This window comes from Amia ocellicauda, chromosome 6, assembly GCF_036373705.1.
Source record: "Amia ocellicauda isolate fAmiCal2 chromosome 6, fAmiCal2.hap1, whole genome shotgun sequence".
Classification (NCBI taxonomy): domain Eukaryota; kingdom Metazoa; phylum Chordata; class Actinopteri; order Amiiformes; family Amiidae; genus Amia; species Amia ocellicauda.
The window spans coordinates 16,895,271-16,914,624 of NC_089855.1; the positions used below are offsets into that span (position 1 = coordinate 16,895,271).

The window sequence follows — 19,354 nt, forward strand, 5'->3', positions numbered from 1 at the left end:
AATATATGTCTCTCATGAACAAACAAGAAAATGTTTGTTTATCCTTTGTAAACCTGATGTAGTTTATAGACATAGAATATGAAATATTGTATGTACTGTATGTACTTATTGTCTTTGGGGGTTCTTTCTTACAGTGGCTTTAGCAACTTTTGTTAAGTGTGTCCAGACTTTTTGCCATATTATTAAATTAATTACCTTGTTAGTTGAATGTAAGAAATTCAATGCTTTTCAGTTTTTTAATTGAATGTCATTTTTATCTTTCATTATAACTAGGGAAAGCTTGAAGACCTCAGTTCAGATTGGAAAGCAATCCACATCCTACTCACTCAGCTGAGAGGCAAACCGGACACTGTCATCTCTACTGCTGCTGGTGAGACCACTACTATTACTATTACTTTTATTATTTTATATCTATTATATAGATTACTACACATGACCTACAAGGTTCTGTAATAGAAAGGGGTTTATTTTATTAAGTTAAAGATTTAATTAGTGTACCAGGATATTGTAGAGAGGAATTTTGTTATTTTAATTTGACACAAAGGATTACTTATACAATTTGGATTTGTGGGAAATCTTTCTATTTCTCATCTGGTCTTTTAAAATGCCCCCTGAAAGAGATAGTGAACTGTGGCTACCTCTTTCTTTTCTATGAGTGTAGTAGTGGGGCAACAACAGATTAGTTACATGGGGCATTAAAGACAATGTGACAAAAGAGTGAGATGGGAGAAAACTAATCTTTCATGCATCCTCACTAACTTTGTCTCTGTATGATGTGGGGAATCTTGCAATGCAGAAGAGTGTAGAAACGGGATGAAGAGAAATAATAATAAAACTTTTGTCTGATCCCTAGCGCCAACCTGGAGCCGCAGGATCCTGTATATCAGATACAAAGTCGGTCCATATGAATCGTGCACTTAAGAAACTACTAATTAATGTTGAAAGGAAAAGGTTTTTCCAATTTATTTTCCAATTATTCTCCTTTAAATCATACTGCTTTAAAACAGACTCGGCGCTCTGTGCATCATACAGCTCTCCCTAAAAGTCCAGCATTACATCAGATGCACCACATCCGCATTTTCAATTCCACTCTCCCAGTATTTCTTAGCTATCTTTTTCAATTACATTTGGCTTTCTAATCTCCCTGATAGCTATTGTGTTAGAGGGCAATCCATGGAAATATGTTGAATGCGTTTTGGTGAGAAAGCCATCAAAGAGTTCTCTGCTTATTGCTCAAGGCAAACGTATGCATCTCTCATGCATAGAAAGCTTTTAGAGTATGGGAAAATAACATTACTAAGCATATGGGAGACAAAGTAATCTGACTGGTGTGCTTTAAACACCATGCATAGTTCTGAATTAGAAATAGTTTATATGTAGTTCAGAGTAGAGTTACTGTGTCAAACCGTAAGCAAAATGTGAACTGTATTGCTATAATATTGTGATAAAATGCCCAAACTGTAACTGTAACTAGAACTGTAAGAAATCTAAAGTATTTGGTGCAAATATTAAGTCCAAATATTATAGTTTGTGTTATTAAATGATGTTAATGTGGGGCATCTGTAACAGACAGGTTTGCAAACCTGTTTTTTTTTGGGGGGGGGGTTTCCTCTCTTTTTGCATAGTTGCAGTGAACATATATTGCTGTAAAATCCATCTCATTATGCTCCGAGCAGGAAGCAGAACTGCGTGAACTCAACAGATTTTAAATGAATATACCTGTCTGTTTTGTGCACATTAGCCTAAATTACAGCTAATTACGTGTTTTAATAAAATAATGAGGCTGAATGCTGGCACTCTGGGAAATGAAAATGTGTTGGCAGGAAAGGAATTTGTTCTTTTCCCATCGCCGCCTGTTTAACATCATGTGGCACTCCTCTGAATTCATTCTCTCACCATTTGATTGGAGATGTTTCAAGGTCAAGACCCAGTTTTGTGCAAAGTTTTATTTTGCAGCGAGGCTGACATCAGACACAAGCTGAAAGACAAACTTGTCTAATAAAGCTTTCAGATTCAATTTGCTCGCTGTACATAGGCGGGGAATTTCTCTGGAGGTCACCCTCAGTGTGTGTGCATCAGCGCTGGCTGAGAGCATTATTAAAAAGAGACGGGTCTTCAAACTGACATTGCCCCTCAGAGGCAGAACAGGTGTATTAATATAATTTGAACAGTTTGTCGATACAACCTGTGTGATGAACGCAAATACTGTGTGACTATATTATATGCACATTTGTGAATATTGTATAAATATACTGTATAATCATTTGTGTTTCAAAGGCAGTTTCTTAATAATGCTTTGTTAAGAAGTCTTTCAGTACCTTCACTAAAATGTCAATTACATTTATTTAAGAATTATTTTTTGAAGACATGTTCAACAAGCACTATTTGCAGGAAAATAAAAATAGCAGTCAAGTGAGTATTGACTCTAAATAATGGAATTATTTTTATATATATATATATATATATATATATATATATGTATAGATCGATAAATATGCATAACAATATATACTATATATACTTAACATTCAGAATGACTTTGCTTTGCCCCACCAGTCATTCTCTGGGTTAAAAACTGGATTATGAATTGAACTAAAGCCAGACTAAATATAATACATAATGCTGTTGTGCTGCTGGCTGTTGTATTTCAATGAAATCCTGGCAGTTTTCCAGAAAGTCCTTGGTGTTTGTGATTACAGTGGCCCAACACAAATACATAAAGAATACCCCCATTTCCAGTGAAGAAGAAAGAGAATGCTTGAGGGGAATCAAAAATAAAACTCTTTTAAAGTCTCACCTGAACCTATTTTTCCTCTCTCGCTTGTAGCTTACTACAGAGTTGTGAAGATAGGATTAGACTTAAGTTTAACATTGTGAAATGTTTTGCTTTTGTACCTGTTGTTCATTGTAAAAGTAAATTTCACATAGACTTGACATGCAGTTGCCTGAAACAAGACATTCACATCATAGTTTGTCAAACATAGGGTTTGTTGACTGCCTCGTTCTTCTATTCCCTATTCTATACTTTCATATCGAACTGTGATATACATAATGTACAACAGATATGAACACCGCTGTCATAATAAAATGAGGAGACTTGAAACAGAAATCGTAGCATGACACCAAGTCCAAAATAAAGTGGACATACATACAGCATTGTCTGGAAACTCGGCCCTGCATATAATGATAAAAGACTGATATTATTTCACAAGTGCCAAAGTGTTCTCAGCTACTGTGTTTGGCTGCATTGTCTGGCTTGGCTCTTTTCAAGTGGGTTTTTGTGTGACAGTGCAAAGCAAATACCTGAATCAGTCGGTCCTGGAAATGTGTTTTAGTCTTGTGCAGCTCCAGAAAGATATTGGGATTTATTGTGATAAAAACACACATACTCAAAATATAAAGAGCCTATAGGAAATTTGAATACGTTATTTTCCCTTGCTTTCTGTCTTCCTCACCTGTCTGTCTTTACTTAAGAAGCTGTTATAAAATCCTACTGACAGTAATGGACCATTGTAGCTAATGGAGAGAACAGTGTTACCCAGACAATTCCTAATAGTTTTCTTTCAAGTAAGGTAACTAAGTGATTAGAGATATAAATGGCTTGTAACCTGTTCCCTGCTAATGTAATTAATTATTTCCTTCAAATTGCTTCTATAGGTCAAACAGTTACCGTAGTGACAAAAACCCTGGTTACCAAGGAAACCCACATCTCTAAGCTGGAAATGCCATCTTCTCTGCTCATGGAGGTACCAGCCCTGGCTGACTTCAATAAGGCCTGGGTTGAGCTCACCGATTGGCTGTCTCTACTGGATCATATGATCAGAACCCAGATAGTGACGGTGGGAGACCTTGAAGAAATCAATGACATGATTGACAAACAGAAGGTACGAATACAATGAATATCTAATGACTAGTACATAATATGTGCAGTGCTGAGGATCGCACAACAGAAGTCTTGCATCTGTGCGTTTCCCTGACCTGCCAGATTAGGTTTTTTCCAAAGTCAGGGCTTATAACAATCATTTGCAAGCTGGCTCTGTTCATTTCCATGCAGCACATTCAGAGCAAAATCTATCCTGCATGTTCACAGGTATTTCTATATCTTTTATGTTATTGTTTTTAATTGGACAAGTTGCAGTTGCACATAAAAACAGATGATACTAAGTTTCACAACACTGTGTTACAGTACAGGTACTTCACCAATTCCCAAGTGTTAAAAAGACGGGTGGTTATTCTGAAGAAAGACATGTACAGCATGATAAATAACTGAGACTTAATGTTCTTTATAGTTTGTACTATTTACAATATAAATTGATTATATTCCTCTGAAAAAGGAAAGCCACCTATATAGTGGAGCATTCTGTCTTGATGAGAAATAAGCCTTCGCTACTATAATAGTAATAACTAAATACAAATAAAATTGAATCAGAAAAACAAAGGAAATCCCTATGCTCTCCAGGGTAGTTTGGCAGGGATGTGGTGATAAAATTCACTGGGGTTTTACTGCAGTTCCTGAGTAGCACAAGCTGATTGGCACAAACCAGGTCTCACTTGATGTGAAGAGAAGTGTTAAAGACATCATTAGCCTTCTGGTGAACTTTGCTTGAATGCAATGTTGATGAAATGCCACCATGGGGACGAGGCTGCAGTGGGCTGGGAGAGAGGGTGAGACATTTGTAAAACACAGACAAGAAAGAGACCAGCTCCTTACACGGGCCTGCACAACACTCTCATCATGGAAAATTAGTGGCAGCACACTTCTTTTTGTATGCAAGTTTAAATTCAGGATAAACAATAAGCTGTTCTCTAATATTATCTTAAAACATATACAGCATACATGATACATGATTTGAAGAGGGCAGAGGACCAGCAATATGTAGTGTGATATTGTGGACACCCATGTACTGCCAGAAAATATATAGTTAGGACCTATTGTTCTACCAACACAAAAGCATAATTAAGAAGTGCCTGATGGGGGACAATAATGATTTCAGAGGTTCGAGTAAATTGGTGAATAAATAAATATAAAATCCTGTCAATCTATGTCAGGATTTTTTCTTTATTTTTCTTAGTTTTTTCTAGACATTTTTAAATATTAGATCAGTCTTTTCTACAACTATGGGTTGTTTGAGATATAGCATTTAAACACCGGTCAGCCCCCTGGACACCAACCCCAAAATAACCCACCCCATGAGCTACATCTGAAGTGTGAACACCCACAAATGTTGGCCACTAGCCACCACTGGTGACCTCAATACCCAAAAAGCATTTCTGGATTGAACTGTAATAGTGAATGAGGAAGAGGCTGCGGAAATCAGCCTCTCTAACGGAATAAAAATGTGACATATTTTCTGCAGCCATCTGTCAAAAGGGTTGCAGCACTATATGGCCCAAGGTGGACATTCACCTTTAATGTTCTGTGAATGGCTGCCTCTTATTAATGTGTCTGTTGTCCCAACATGTAAGTACATAGTGTGTGTATATAGTACTATCATTGCACGTGACGAAACATTCTGTAAGATTAATCTCTCAGACCTAGGTGAAACATCAAAATATTTTAAACTGTTGGTCACAATTGGGATAAAGGTAACATTTTTAAAGATGCATAGATGTTCTCCTTTTGTAAGTTGAGGAGCAGCTGCATATCCAGAGAAGCAATACAATTGCTTATTAAAATAAACAGTTTATTACTGTTTCTAGACAAAATTATAATATTTGAATTCTCCATGAAATTATGGTATTACTCTGTTCACTTAAAATAATTGTTTACTTTCTAGAACAAAGTTCACATAATGCAAAAATAAAGGTACAAACATTTCTAAAACAATATATAAATATATGGAGAAGGAGCAGATGTGACATAAAAACATGCAATAAAAAGCATAGAAGGGCATCTTTCTATGAGAAACAGATTGGTCCTATGTTGTAGGACCAGCAAATCAATGATAATACTATCCTGGGAAAGGCCACGAGTTGTGTAATGAGGTTTGTTCTGAAAATATGTTTGATGTGTATTACATTTTTCCCCTTACAGTATGATTTCAAATTAAATTCACTTTAATTTTCCCCCTGCCTATGAGACCCACAGATTGAGCTCCCTTTGTGTCGGTGCTGCTGGGCTGTTCGCAGCTCGTTGAATTTAAGCAAAACCTTGTGCCCGTGTGTCTCTGCAGCTCCGTTGTACTCCACAGTGTACAATAGCATTTTTGATTGTGCTGTGTCATCAGGACCTATTTAAAATCAGAAGATCACTGAAGACAATTACTTATTAGCTGGAGGATACAGGCTTTGACAAGTGCATCTTCAAACATTATTTGAAGATGCCAAAGGAGTCTTCTGATGCAAAATAGTAAAAGCAGCCTTGACCTTTTGTCGATGCAGTCAGCACAGCACAAGAAGATGAGAGGAATCAGCCTCTCTCGTCTGTTTATTGTTGTTATTATTTATTTATTTTTACATAACAGACTTTTTCTCTCTTGACAAATTCTCACAGAGATTGTACATTTCCCATTACTGTTGAGAAGCAGATTTATTGAGTCCTGATGAGAGAGATGTGGTCTGTTCTTCACAGAACAGTCTTTCCCCTGCAACGTTCTGCCTTTTTGTGCTAGTATTTTAAAAGGCTTTTAGGGCTCTGTCAGTTATGTTTATGTGTGAATGTATTTATTTGAAAGTATTCCATCATTTGAAACTGTTATTCTGTGAAACTAGAATACATGTTGTTAATTGAAGTATACTTATTTGTCTATTATACACTGCTCAAAAAAATTAAGGGAACACTTATATTAATATATTAAATATATTAAATATCAAAATCTTTACTTTACATTGTGTAATTCGTTGAGAACAAAACGATGTAACAACGGTCATTGGAAACCAAAATCACCAACCGATTAAGGGCTGGATTTAAACTCACACCGAAAATCAAAGCAAACAATTGAAATCACAGGCTGTTCCAACTTGCATGAATTTCATCACGGTAACTCATAATGTGACTCAGTAGTGTGTATGGCCCCCATGTGCCTGTATGCACTTCCGACATCGTCTGGGCATGCTCCTGATGAGACCGCGGATGGTGTCCTGGGGGATCTCCTCCCAGACCTGGATCAGGGCATCAGTGAGCTCCTGGACAGTCTGTGGCGCTACTTGGCGGCGTCGGATGCACCGATACATCCCAAAGGTTCTCAATTGGATTCAGGTCTGGGGAACGTGAGGGCCAGTCAGTGGCATCAATGCCATTGTCATCTAGGAACTGCCTACACACTGTGGCCATATGAGGCCGGGCGTTGTCCTGCACCAGGAGGAACTCAGGGCCCACTGCACCAGTGTAAGGTCTGACGATGGGTCTGAGGATTTCATCCCGGTACCTGATATCAGTCAGGGTACCATTGGCTATAATGTGGAGGTGTATGCGACCCTCCAAGGATATGCCTCCCCAGACCATCACTGATCCACCGCCAAACCGGTCATGCTGGATGATGTATAACGTTCACCACGGCGTCTCCAGACTCTTTCATGTCTGTCACATGTGCTCAGTGTGAACCTGCTCTCATCTGTGAAGAGAACGGGGCGCCAATGGCGGACCTGCCAATTCTGGTGTTCTCTGGCGAATGCCAATCGAGCTGCATGGTGCTGGGCTGTGAGCATAGGTCCCACTAGAGGACATCGGGCCCTCATGCTTTTTGCTTCATAAACCTTTGACCTGTGTATATGTGTATGTACATTTATGTGGAATGTAAACTCTTATATTTACATTCTACATTATCTTTATTTCTATACATCAATTTATTTAAATATATTTATATAAATGGATAGCTTGATGCTGGAGTGAGATTTCAACGTTAAACATTTCTGCTTCCCAGTGACCCCCATGTGTTAGAGTTCTTCTTTCTTGCTAGGTAACTTTTATGAGTACTAATTCATTATGTTATACTGCCTCTAAAATGGGAGTTATCAAAGAATTTTTAATGACTGGATAATTATTTGAAACCCTTTTTGTTATTAATCACAAATAATTTCTAAGGCAGATGGTTATTATAATTATAGTTATTATAATAATAGTGATCGAACGATTGCATATATATATATACCATAAAAATAGATGGCATAGCAGAGGAGCATATTCTAGGAAGTGTTCAGTGTATTTTATTCTACAGCATAAAACAAAATCAGGGATTCTGTATTCGTGAATCAGTACAACTGGAGGATGTGTGTCTTATTGTTTGTATATCACTAGTATAGTATCCAGATGTAGACCAGACAGGACAATCAATACTTGTATACAATTTAAGGTATCCTATTCTTGGCTCATTGATTCCTTAATTGTTTCTTCTACTTCAAAATTAAGATTTTGGCAATCTCACACCACCCTCACCCACTTGGGAGACCCCAAAGTAACCCAGCAATAAACCCCACCATATATTACAACTCCTGCCCCTAGCAGTGGCATCATTGCAGCTAATCCAAATGACTACTGACAAAATGAGTAGCAATATATGATGGACCGCAGTTGAGATCTGCAGAGTATGTGCTTTGCAATGGGAATTTTGTTTAAACCTTACATTTGTTCGTACTTAATAATAATAAAATATCACCATTTCGAGACAGTTAGATAAGTGTGTCTGCTTTTGCTGAGAAAGCTTGTCGCATCTCAGCTCTGATTTAATGTAGTGTTGAGGGCGGTAGTGTAACTTTACAACAGCTATGGTGGAGAACTGACGAAACTGAGAAAACGGTATTAAGATGTTAGTTGCACAATATTTTCCTTTTCAATGTTCAAATTTGTTTTCCAGATGTGGTTTTACGTGTGGCCAGATGATAAGTCTGTTCATTGAAAATCCATTTGATTGTTTAACATTAAATGTTTGGTTGATAGAGCATAAAGCTAAGAATAAAATATGGAAATGAACATCATGCAGTCATTCATCTGTATTTATGCAACAGCGAACCCTCTGTCTGAACATTACGAAAACTCAACGATCAAGTGGAACAGATGTTTAAAATAATACATCTATTCCACATCAGAACTAAGTATGATTATAATATGAATGGGAGATAACGGATGGGGTTCTTGCCCTTGTAATTGGTTTTTCCAGTGTGTTTTATTATGTGTGAATAGTTACTTGAGAATTATTGTTCTTTTCACAGCATAAGTGACTGTTAGTTTGAGATTTTTGTTGTAATGTGCCCTTTTCAAAACAAAAACACATTTTTCATTCTCAAACCATTCAGCCCATGTCTTAAACAGCTCTAAGCATATTGTAGCCTTTGGGCTTTTGCTACAGAGTGCTATATGGAAAAAAGGAATAATCAGGGCAGACAGAGTTGAAGGAAAACAAGCCTCCTAAACAAGAACACAGGGTCACACACACATATGGAACTCCCTAAAAACTTGCAGGTCTGACTTTGCACTTCTGTCACCTTAGTATTACAATCCCAAGACTTCATTGTCAATTTTTTGTTCTGTTTATCAAATTCAAAATTGGAAGGCGACTTCAACATCATTTCAGTTCTGTTGTTCAAAAACTGCTGCTGGATTGAGATTTATGTTTTACATAAACATCTGGGGGCATCTTTTTATTAGTGAAAATGGTTTCTTAGTTTCTGTCTTTTCCCTGTGATTGTAAAATTAGATAAAGTACATTGGCGAGCAGAGAGATTCATTATGCATTCTTTTAATTTGATGGTTGTATGGGGACTAGTTTTCAACACTTTCACTGGAACTTATTTAATTAAAAATAGATCAGTAATTTTGTTAGGGAAACTAAACTAGTACAGGAAAAATTGTGCTGTGTGGAAGAAGCTGGTTTGTTTTTTTGTAAAATGGGGCCATAAAATAATATTAATTTAAAATAAATAAGACCGTGGTTTACATGCTGAAATCGCTATCCAGGCCTAGACCAGACTTGCAGAGACCAGAATCTCACAATTTGGCCCCTAGGCAGGTGTCCAGACCAAGACCCTGTCTCCAGACTTCATCTCTGCTATAGGCTCCACATTTTTCCTCCTTAGTTATCCAAAACATTATTTATTTTTTGCACCAGTTTTTGTATTATTGCAAAGTTCTTTTGCATTTCCAGTTGGTTATTTCTCAGTTCCAGCATACATTTCTATGTAGCTTTTTTGCTGCTCTTATCTTTCAGTTCCACCTTGTAAAGCACATGCAAATCTCATGTTTCACACTACAAGAGAATTTAAATTATACATTAATTCTTTTATACAGTATATAGATCATCTATGCACCTTAGAAAGCCCAAATAAATAAATAAATGAACACACCAGCACACAAACAAAGTTCCAGTGTTCCTCTGAGATCCAGTGAGTCCTAATACAATCAGGAAGCTGTAATGTTGCTGAATTTCTCAGGATGAACTACAGATCTCTCCTAATGATTTACAGGCTGCAGATAGCTTTATCTCTCCAATGGAAGAGCACAGGAGGGAAAAAAACACTTTCGGAGAATGATAATGGGCATTTTAATCCACCTTGTTAGTTTAATCAGCACAAGACTATAATGAGATCATTTGTTATTTTTAGAAGAAACTTTTATTTGGCATGTTAGCAAAAAAAAAAGAGAGAGAAAAGAAGAAACTGTCTGTCTCAGCAGTTTATATGTGCTCTGGTTCCCCAAAGCTGTAAATATGTTCAATCTGTCTTTGCTGAGAAAAGACATATTGGAGCTAAGAGTGACCTTTTTCATCATATATATTACTCTACAATTAAAAATCCCCTGTAACTGCTAATGTTCTTCAGTTCAAAAGAAAGCTTCTTCGAGAGTCTGACATGGCATGTTACCAGTGATGATGCCCATACAACTGAAGCCATGCAGGGCCCTTTTTGGTGAATACAAAACTTCAAGAATCATATAATCATAAGCTTGGCTGAGACATTTCCAGGCAATATTTACGTGCAATGCGTCTTACCATGACAAAGACTGTGTAGTATTTGAAATGCAGACAGCTGTAACGAGGCGAAAGGGCTGTGTTAAAGCTCTGCTGGTGATGGTCTGCTCTCTTGCTGTGGGTCCACTAGGCCTCAAAGATAATCTCACCTGTACATCCTCCAGATAGAAGAAGCGAGGAACCCCAGTACTTTGTATAGGTGTGCATGATAGAAAACCGAATTTCTTTAATGAAGTAACCTTTCTTTGCTGCAGTAACCACGTCAGTACTGCAGCACGACACATAACTATTTTTTGCACTAAAGTAGTCTTGAGCTGCAGCTATTGTTGTTGCCTTTGTTTGTATCCAATGACTCAAAGACAGTCCAAAACAGATGTAGATCATTTTGGTTTATTATTGTTCTTGTTTAGTCAGGCTATATACCTTATAATAGATTGTGAGAGAGATGGGAGTAACCCCCGTGCACTGTTTTGTATGCCTGTCCGTCACACAGCCCTTCTACGCACACGCTCCTGTAGTATGTATAAAGTTTGGTTCACTGCGATCATTATATCTGTAATGTGCTGTAAATTGTATCAAAGGCGTGCACAGCATCCATGCAGAACTGAAATGTTGCCAAAACCCCAAACATTATATAACATGATATGTTATAAAGAGGAGTCCAGAACATAGATGTTGCTTCTTGACTATTATAATAAGATCTGGTGAAAATGTGTCTATGCTCATTTAGTTCAGTCTTTTGATAACAGCTCTCCAGCATCATACTAAGCTAAATAGATATTTTTTAGAGAATGTGAAATACCAAAGCAAGCCATTCAGCAGTAAACATATAAGTGGTTTTAGGGCAAGCAACATACGTCTGTTTTTGAGATACTACAATGCCATGTAAAAATTACAATATAGCACAATAAGTATGTTCTTAAAATATATTTATCCTGTCAAAACATCTCAGAGCTTTAAAAACTTACAAACAAAGCAGTAGTGTGAGATCTCAGATATATATTTTTGTTTTATATGTTTGTTTGCAGAAAGAGGCAACCCAGTCTCTTTTAGCAATTGCAGGAGTTTTCAAACCAATTGAACAGATAAAATGTAGCTATAATGAAGAATACATGAACATATATGAATGCATGAGCCAAAATATATATGCGTGTGTGTGTGTGTATGTGTGTGTGTGTTTGTTTGTGTATGGATTTAGCAAGAAAAGGATTGCACAAAGATGAAAAACTGATCTCTCTTGATTTTCTTTGTTTCATACTATCCTGGCAGAAAAGTGAAAACAAGAATGATCTTGTAGGTGTCATAAATACATTAAAAGAAATACATTTAAGCCTTCAAATACAGGTGACTTCCCAATGCTGTAAATTGAATTTGCCCTTCCTTAAAAGGCTTTGGAGCAGTACTAAAGTGAAAAATGGTGTATGTGCTGGGGAGGAACACTCTTAGTGTAAATTCAATCAGGAATGAAATGCTATTATGTGCAAACATTTCCCTGGCTGGTACAGAGGTAATGGAGCATAGGAGATATGGATACAGATATCGCCAAGAGAAGGAAGACATACTGCATGAGTCTTTCAGTAAAACTGCTCTGCCTAATGAATAGGGGCTTTGCATTATAAGCTAACTTTTATTGATTTCATTTTTTTTAAATAATCCTTTTATTGTGATTTCATTTAAATGTAAAATAGATTAAGGATGATGACAGTTTACCTCTTTATATGAAAAAAGAAACGCAACAAGTAATACAATAATTGAGGATTTGGTGTAGTAATCATTCTGAGCTCTCTAGCATTCAGCTGTTTTGATATTTTGTGACATTTTAAGAAAATGAATAATCTTTTTCTGTTAAAATCATGTTATCATAACTTATGTATAGCAGTTTTCATCATCATATTTATTTGCAACATGTCACGTGAGCAATAAACATGCAACTCTCTGTGGTGGACTTTCATCTATTCATTTTTAATTTGTCATCAGTAGAGGAGTAAAGGCCGGCCCCTGGGGAATTGGAAGTGCAGATCTCTCCTGCTCCAAAGGCATCAGATTTTACATTCCTCTGGGATATCACTCCCAGACAGATAGCGGTCTCTCTGCGGTTCTTCCAGCCGTTAGTTCCAGCTGAGCTGGCTGTCACAAGCCACTGACACTTATTTCGACTGGGAATAGACATTATATTAATTTGAAAAGGAACTCCATTGTGACACTTGACTCCACCTTCTCAATATGGTAATTGAATTGATCAGACCTTGTTAAGTTAACTTAATGACAGAATGGATTGGGGCAGCTCCAACATTTCTTTCTGTTGTTGTTTTCATTTGTTTTGTTTTTGTTTTGTGGTGGTGGTGGTGGGGGGGTTGCCTTAGGGGCAAGGTTATTGTAGATACCAGTGGCTTAATGAAAAGAAAGGTTTTGGTGCAGTGGATGAACTTCAGTATACTGTATTTATGTTTTTCCTTTTTTTTTGGAGGTGGGGGAGACATTTAATTATTTTAATGATATTATTACATACTCTATCTAATTTGCATGCTTAAACAATGCTGTGTTTTGGATAGGAAGATAGCATTAATATAATCTAATTTCAACCTGTTAGTCTGGTAGTTCTCACTGATTTTAGTTTAAAAGGGCTAAACTCATGATGTTGTGGATAACAGCTAAAAACTGGCAACATTTGAATCTTAAAATGGCATATATTTGATATTATTAGTCTTATTTGACATAATCTTCATTGAGTGCGTGGATGAGAGTGATGGGATATCTGAGCACAGAAAAGAGCATTATCATGGGACTTTTCATCACAAAGCACTGTGTGATTAAAGCGACAGGAACAATGCTGGTCACCTGCAGTTACAATAACAGCACCAGCAGTGTCAGAGCGGAGCTTAGTATAGAAAATATAGCCAGCGGCAATCAATGGTCTGTGGACAGCAAGGGATACAAAAACAAACTACAAAACAAAAAATCAAAGCAGAGCGCAGAACGTTGTTAATGTTGCTGTACTTTTTTCTTCTGTGTAAAGTAACAAGGGCAGCAGCTGTTGTTCTGTCTCCCCTGAGTTCAATTGTTCAATCTGCCACATGAATTTGATGAATGATAAGGATATGGTATTGCAGGAGATGACACTTTGTCCTGGGGCTCGCAGTCTTAAACGATCTGTTGCACTTCAATGTGTAACTTTTAGTCCAACTGCATTTCTGCATACAGCTTCCATACTCTTTGATATCCTCTTGAGACTGATTTATGGATGTTTCCTTAAAATGATCAGTTACTGGCTGACATGCGTCAACATTTTTCAAAGAAACTGGATCCATGTGGTAATTTAAATATTGAAAACACAACTACCGAAATGTGAAATGCATGCCCAGGATTGCATTTACCCTATACAGTTTTAATGACCAATGAAAAATGTAAAAGATGATAGAAAGTAACAATTTAACAGACAGAGCTGCCAGATTTCATAGGCAAGGCGCATTTAACAATATAGCATAATAAGCACTGCCTTCACTCTCCCATTGAAGTGATGAAACAATGCTGAGCAGAACAATGATATATAGAGTATATCGACTGAATTTGTTATTTAACATTTTCCACTTGACTAAAACAGATTAATATTTTGTTTATTTGTATGTTTATTCATTTATTTATTCATCATTCATTTATTTAACAGGAGCAGGCAGTTGCATTAGTTTTAATTCAGATGTTGTAATAACTAGATAAACACACAGTGGCACAACCCTGTTTTCACTCTCCCCATATCGTGTCTGCCTGTGCATGATGATTTTATTTTGGTGAAATGAAATTCACTGTGAAAGTGACACCCCTTACATCTTAATCATTAATTTTATTCATATATATGTTAGAGAAAATGATTACAACACTTCTTTTCAACCCGACGGGTGCAGAGCAAATGCAATTGACTTTTTGGCTTGGATATGAAAGAGGCCATTTTAATCCCAAAATGTAAATTAGGTGCATTATCACAGGAACTGTTGTAATTATTCAAAACCATCAATGTTCTACTTGCCGTCAAACTTCATGAATGAATTAGACTTCCTGGCTAAATAGGCCTGCAACCTCTGCGCCTATTTTTCTTCCAATTCTTTAATAAGAAATGTTTATTACATTGCACACTTATGAAATATTCTAGAGCAGCAATAAAATATTCACAATTTCCATCAGCTCAGAAATTCATTAGCATACCATTATGGCAAGTACAGATGTAATTAATCTTTCTGCGCAGCCTGTGTGATTGTGTGATGAGTTGCATTTTACCCTTGAAAATATAAAGCAAACCATTCTTTTTTTTTTTTTGCTTTTTTGCTTTTGAAACTTGTTATGCCCCATGAGGGAATTGCTGCTTTTTCAGTGACATAAAAATCAGGGAGTCTTTATATCTCTAATTTGCAGCTTTGTGCCTCAGCACATGCGTTTCCTCCTGAACATCCCAAGAAGTATTAAAGAATGTTTGTCAGAGATAAAAGCCCTGATGGCAGAAAAAGAACAAATCTAAATTAAATGTAATCATACCATGAGACAATATTGTGCTGATTCATCAGGGCTTTGACTCAAGCTGCAGAAATACACAAATTTAGTACACAACACGTAGCACAAAGATGGTCAATCACTCTAGCATTCTCTATTATTGTGACTTGTGTAGTGTAAGGGCTACAGTTATTGTACTAATCACGTGTGTATATATATATATATATATATATATATATATATATATATATATATATATATATATATGTGTTATTTTTTCAGCAGTCTCTGCCAACTTACACCAAGGGCAACAGACCAATATTCTTCTAAGGAGACAGAGCCTTGTCTCTGAATAAGAACCCACTCTCAATTTTTTAATCACACGAAAGGGCAGCTGAAGACACACAGCTGAGAAAGCTTGATTAAATCAAAAGCCTCAGCTCTTAAGGAACTGTCTCATCAATGCAAATGCTCTTTTCATGAAAAAAGCCTCAAGTCCAAATCACTTATCATATCATTCCACCCTTCTGTTTCCCACTTTAATAACACCTATGGGGAACATCTGCTCCAGATTCAATCAAAAGACCACGTTTCAAGGCGGGGGGGTTACTAATATTAAAAATTTATATAATAACATTTGTGTCGATATGGAAGCCTTCTATATTTACACCTCTAAAGCAACTGAGATAATAGGGTAAATGCAGGATTCTCACCACTGAACTCTCTCAATATCTGACTCTAAAGTGCACTACATTACATTCAGAGGAAAATGTGTTTTGGCATTCTGCTGACTGTTTTTCTGCACATCTAGAAAGCATTCCCATCAGCATCTCGTGAATGTGCAGTTGCACTGTATGTCACCCGAAATCCCTTAGTGAGGAAATATCCATTTGTCATCGAGCAAACACCGTTGGGGAGCAGAATGGAACTGACTAAATCTTCCGTCTGCATGCCTTGACACCTCTTTGAACAAATATTTATTCTTATCAGCATGATATCATCCACAAAACTAACGTTCCTTCATTATGTGTGGATGGAGAAATGTATTTATTATTATTATTGTAAACATCTGTTGTATTATTTAAGTATTTATTTAGTTTTTGTTTTGCAATACTGAAGCTACAATCAAATTGAGTCCTTGGTCCCCAACTAAACTCTGAATATATAATGCGCTTGGAAGTGTGTACTTCTAAATAACAATGTAAACATTTAGAATGCGCTAGACATGCAAATCCTGACTGACATTTCACACTGCCATCTGTGGCTTCACTCCCACGTTACCTGTGCCAAAGCAGTGCAGTGCCGGCTCATTACCAGCATCCTCCCGCCGTCTGCTTTCACTGCAGAACAAACGTGGTCCAGTACGCATGGAGCTGCGAACAGATTATATTAGCGCTGTTGCCTTGGGTAACACTGTGACCTATAAAATATTACCATAAAATTGAACTTTAATTACTTTCCCATCCTTTTCTTTTTATACATGAATATATGTTGTTGTTTTTTGGTTATGTGTTTTATCTGGGGTAACACTATGGCTGTGTTTTTTCAATACGTTCTCAACATTTTTCTTTCTGAATAAACGCTCACACAAAAACATTTAGTGGAGAGCCTGACATTAATTGGGTTCTTGTTCTTTGGTGTAAACAGAATCTCAAAAATCTCAAGCTGTAACACTGTCACTTCTACAACTTCTTAGTTTCTGCTGTAAACCCCAGGGCGTATTAATATTTGAACCGGTAGATTACAAAGTCACAACAAAAAGATTGATTTTGAATGTTGAGACGGATGTGGGCCAGATGATTTGATCCTAAAACCTTGTAGAATGTTTTTTTGTTTTCACACACAAATTCCAGAAAGGACAGAAATCTACATTGGGAAGAAAACATTAATTAATTCATTCACTAAAGGAGGATGTTCTCCTTTATTCTCTTGTTGGTCCGGCCAAGTTCCTGAGTTTTAATTTCAAAAATTGCTGTAATGCAGATAAATCATTGTGGGTTTTTGCTTTGCATTTCAAATGCTGAACAGACTTTTTTTATTTTTTTCCTCATGTTTTTGAAGTTAATGGATTTAGGGCGCAATAATCTTTCCAAAAACAAACACTGTTTATCATTTTTATTGTTATAGTAACTTTATGTATAGAGGAGGGTTAAAGTGGCCATGCTTTTAAGTCTCTGCTGATTAATGAGCACATTACTGCATGTGTAATAAGTAATGCTTTTAATGTTGTTTCTTTCATTCCAGCCTAAAGTGAAGAAGAATTGGCTATTGTGTAGGAACATTCACGCAAACACTTGAAAATGCATCTTGCTTTGATTAGCTATAACTGTAATTCATTTTAATGACAAATCAATACCGTTTTGCTTTCCTTGAGAGTCAAGTTTAACAATTGTTACATGGGGAGTATCAAATGTTGCCAGTGTCCATAGGAAATATATTCTTCCAGAGAGCAAAATCATTAATAACAATTTAATAAGGGTGCCCCATGCTGTAAGTGAAGATTGGTGCATTTGTAAGTGATTAGAAAGCACTGAAAATACATGAGAAGAATCATAAGTATATGATTGTTAGCATGGACATTAGAGAGTTTGTATCAAGCATTTGTAGGCCATTTTCTCTTAAATTCATGCAAGGGACAAATTCAGTGTGAAGCCTGTATATCCTTGCTTAACAGAAGTACAAAAAATTTAAAAATACTGTTTTATATTGTTGAATATTGTTGTCTCATTGAGTATTGTCCCCGACTTCAAACTTATTTCAACCGACAATGACACATTGAATTACACATAAATATCAGATCCATGTCATGACTGGAGGTGATTTCTCCTTTCCTTTTTCTAAACAGGCAACATTGCAGGACCTTGACCAGAAACGCCCTCAGCTGGAGAATCTTATTACTGCGGCACAGAACTTGAAAAACAAGTCCAACAATCAAGAGGCACGCGCCATCATCACCGACCGCAGTAAGTTCTACCGTAACGCACCACGAGCTCAACCACAAGCGTCAGGAGGACACTGCCGTGCAATGGGTGGTTGGGCAGCCTGGGTCATGGTGACTTTATGCTTCAGTGTTAGGGGCCTTTTACCTCTGGAAGCCAGGGTTCTGCTGTGGCTGCTTCACATAATGGCTCAGTTCAGGTCACCTAAGAAATGATTCCAAGTTTTAGTCCAAGTCAAGTCCAACTACAGTTCCCAAATGCTGAAGACCATGAGGCATTAATAGAAAGACTGTGAAGTCTCTGCTACTGTGTCTTCCTATTCACAGGAAGTCAGGGTGAAGTCAAACGGAAGGAGTCTTGTGAGGAAGGCCCAATGCTAGAATACCGTGCTTCACACACCTTATGCAGAGACAGTGAAGCTGTCTTTAGGAACAGTCTGAAACAGAGGGCTGCTGTCTCCCAGGCTCTGTGATGTCGAATTTTCTGTATGTAATTTATATCATTGGCACTGTTTAGGGTTTCATTATCATCTTATAATAGATATGGGTTATTGTTCGCTTTTCTTACTCTGTCATTTACAGTCTTGTATAATTTCTGTAAGTGGTCTTTGGTTTCTAGCCAGCGCCTTTATTTTTAATGCTTTCTGTTTTTATTGCTTTATTGCCTGAAAGGGTTTATTTGCAGGTGTTTGCAGTGGAAAGCTGTGTGTTAGGGTTCTGTATATGAATCAATCAGGTATGACTTTCTTTGTGGATATAACCTCATAGACAGTTACCCACAGTGAAAGTTCAGCACACAATATGCTGCCAAGAAGTCTTTATGAAAAACAGGGTCTGGTGTTTGGTGCCTCTTTTTATTGCCTCCGAAAGCAGGAATTATTATCTTTGGAAAATTGTTTGTTGTTTGTATTTGCAAGGTCATTTAGTAAAACTATGGCAGCTACACTTCCAGTTAGAATTCCAATATTGGAATCTTATTTATATATGGAACAAACAATAAATCACATTACTAGTTCAGTTGTATTCTCAATATTAT

At 36.9% G+C, this 19,354-nt stretch overlaps 1 protein-coding gene across 11 annotated transcripts in view; it reads left to right on the top strand.

The window, feature by feature from the left end:
* Positions 1–19,354, top strand: part of dmd (dystrophin) — a 631,463-nt gene that overhangs the window by 452,619 nt on the left and 159,490 nt on the right. For all 11 annotated transcript variants that reach the window (XM_066706366.1, XM_066706368.1, XM_066706373.1 and 8 more), the window contains 3 exons: positions 274–370; positions 3,658–3,884; positions 18,226–18,343. In XM_066706366.1, coding sequence (XP_066562463.1) covers positions 274–370; positions 3,658–3,884; positions 18,226–18,343 — 442 coding nt within the window. The remainder of the gene's footprint in view (positions 1–273; positions 371–3,657; positions 3,885–18,225; positions 18,344–19,354) is intronic.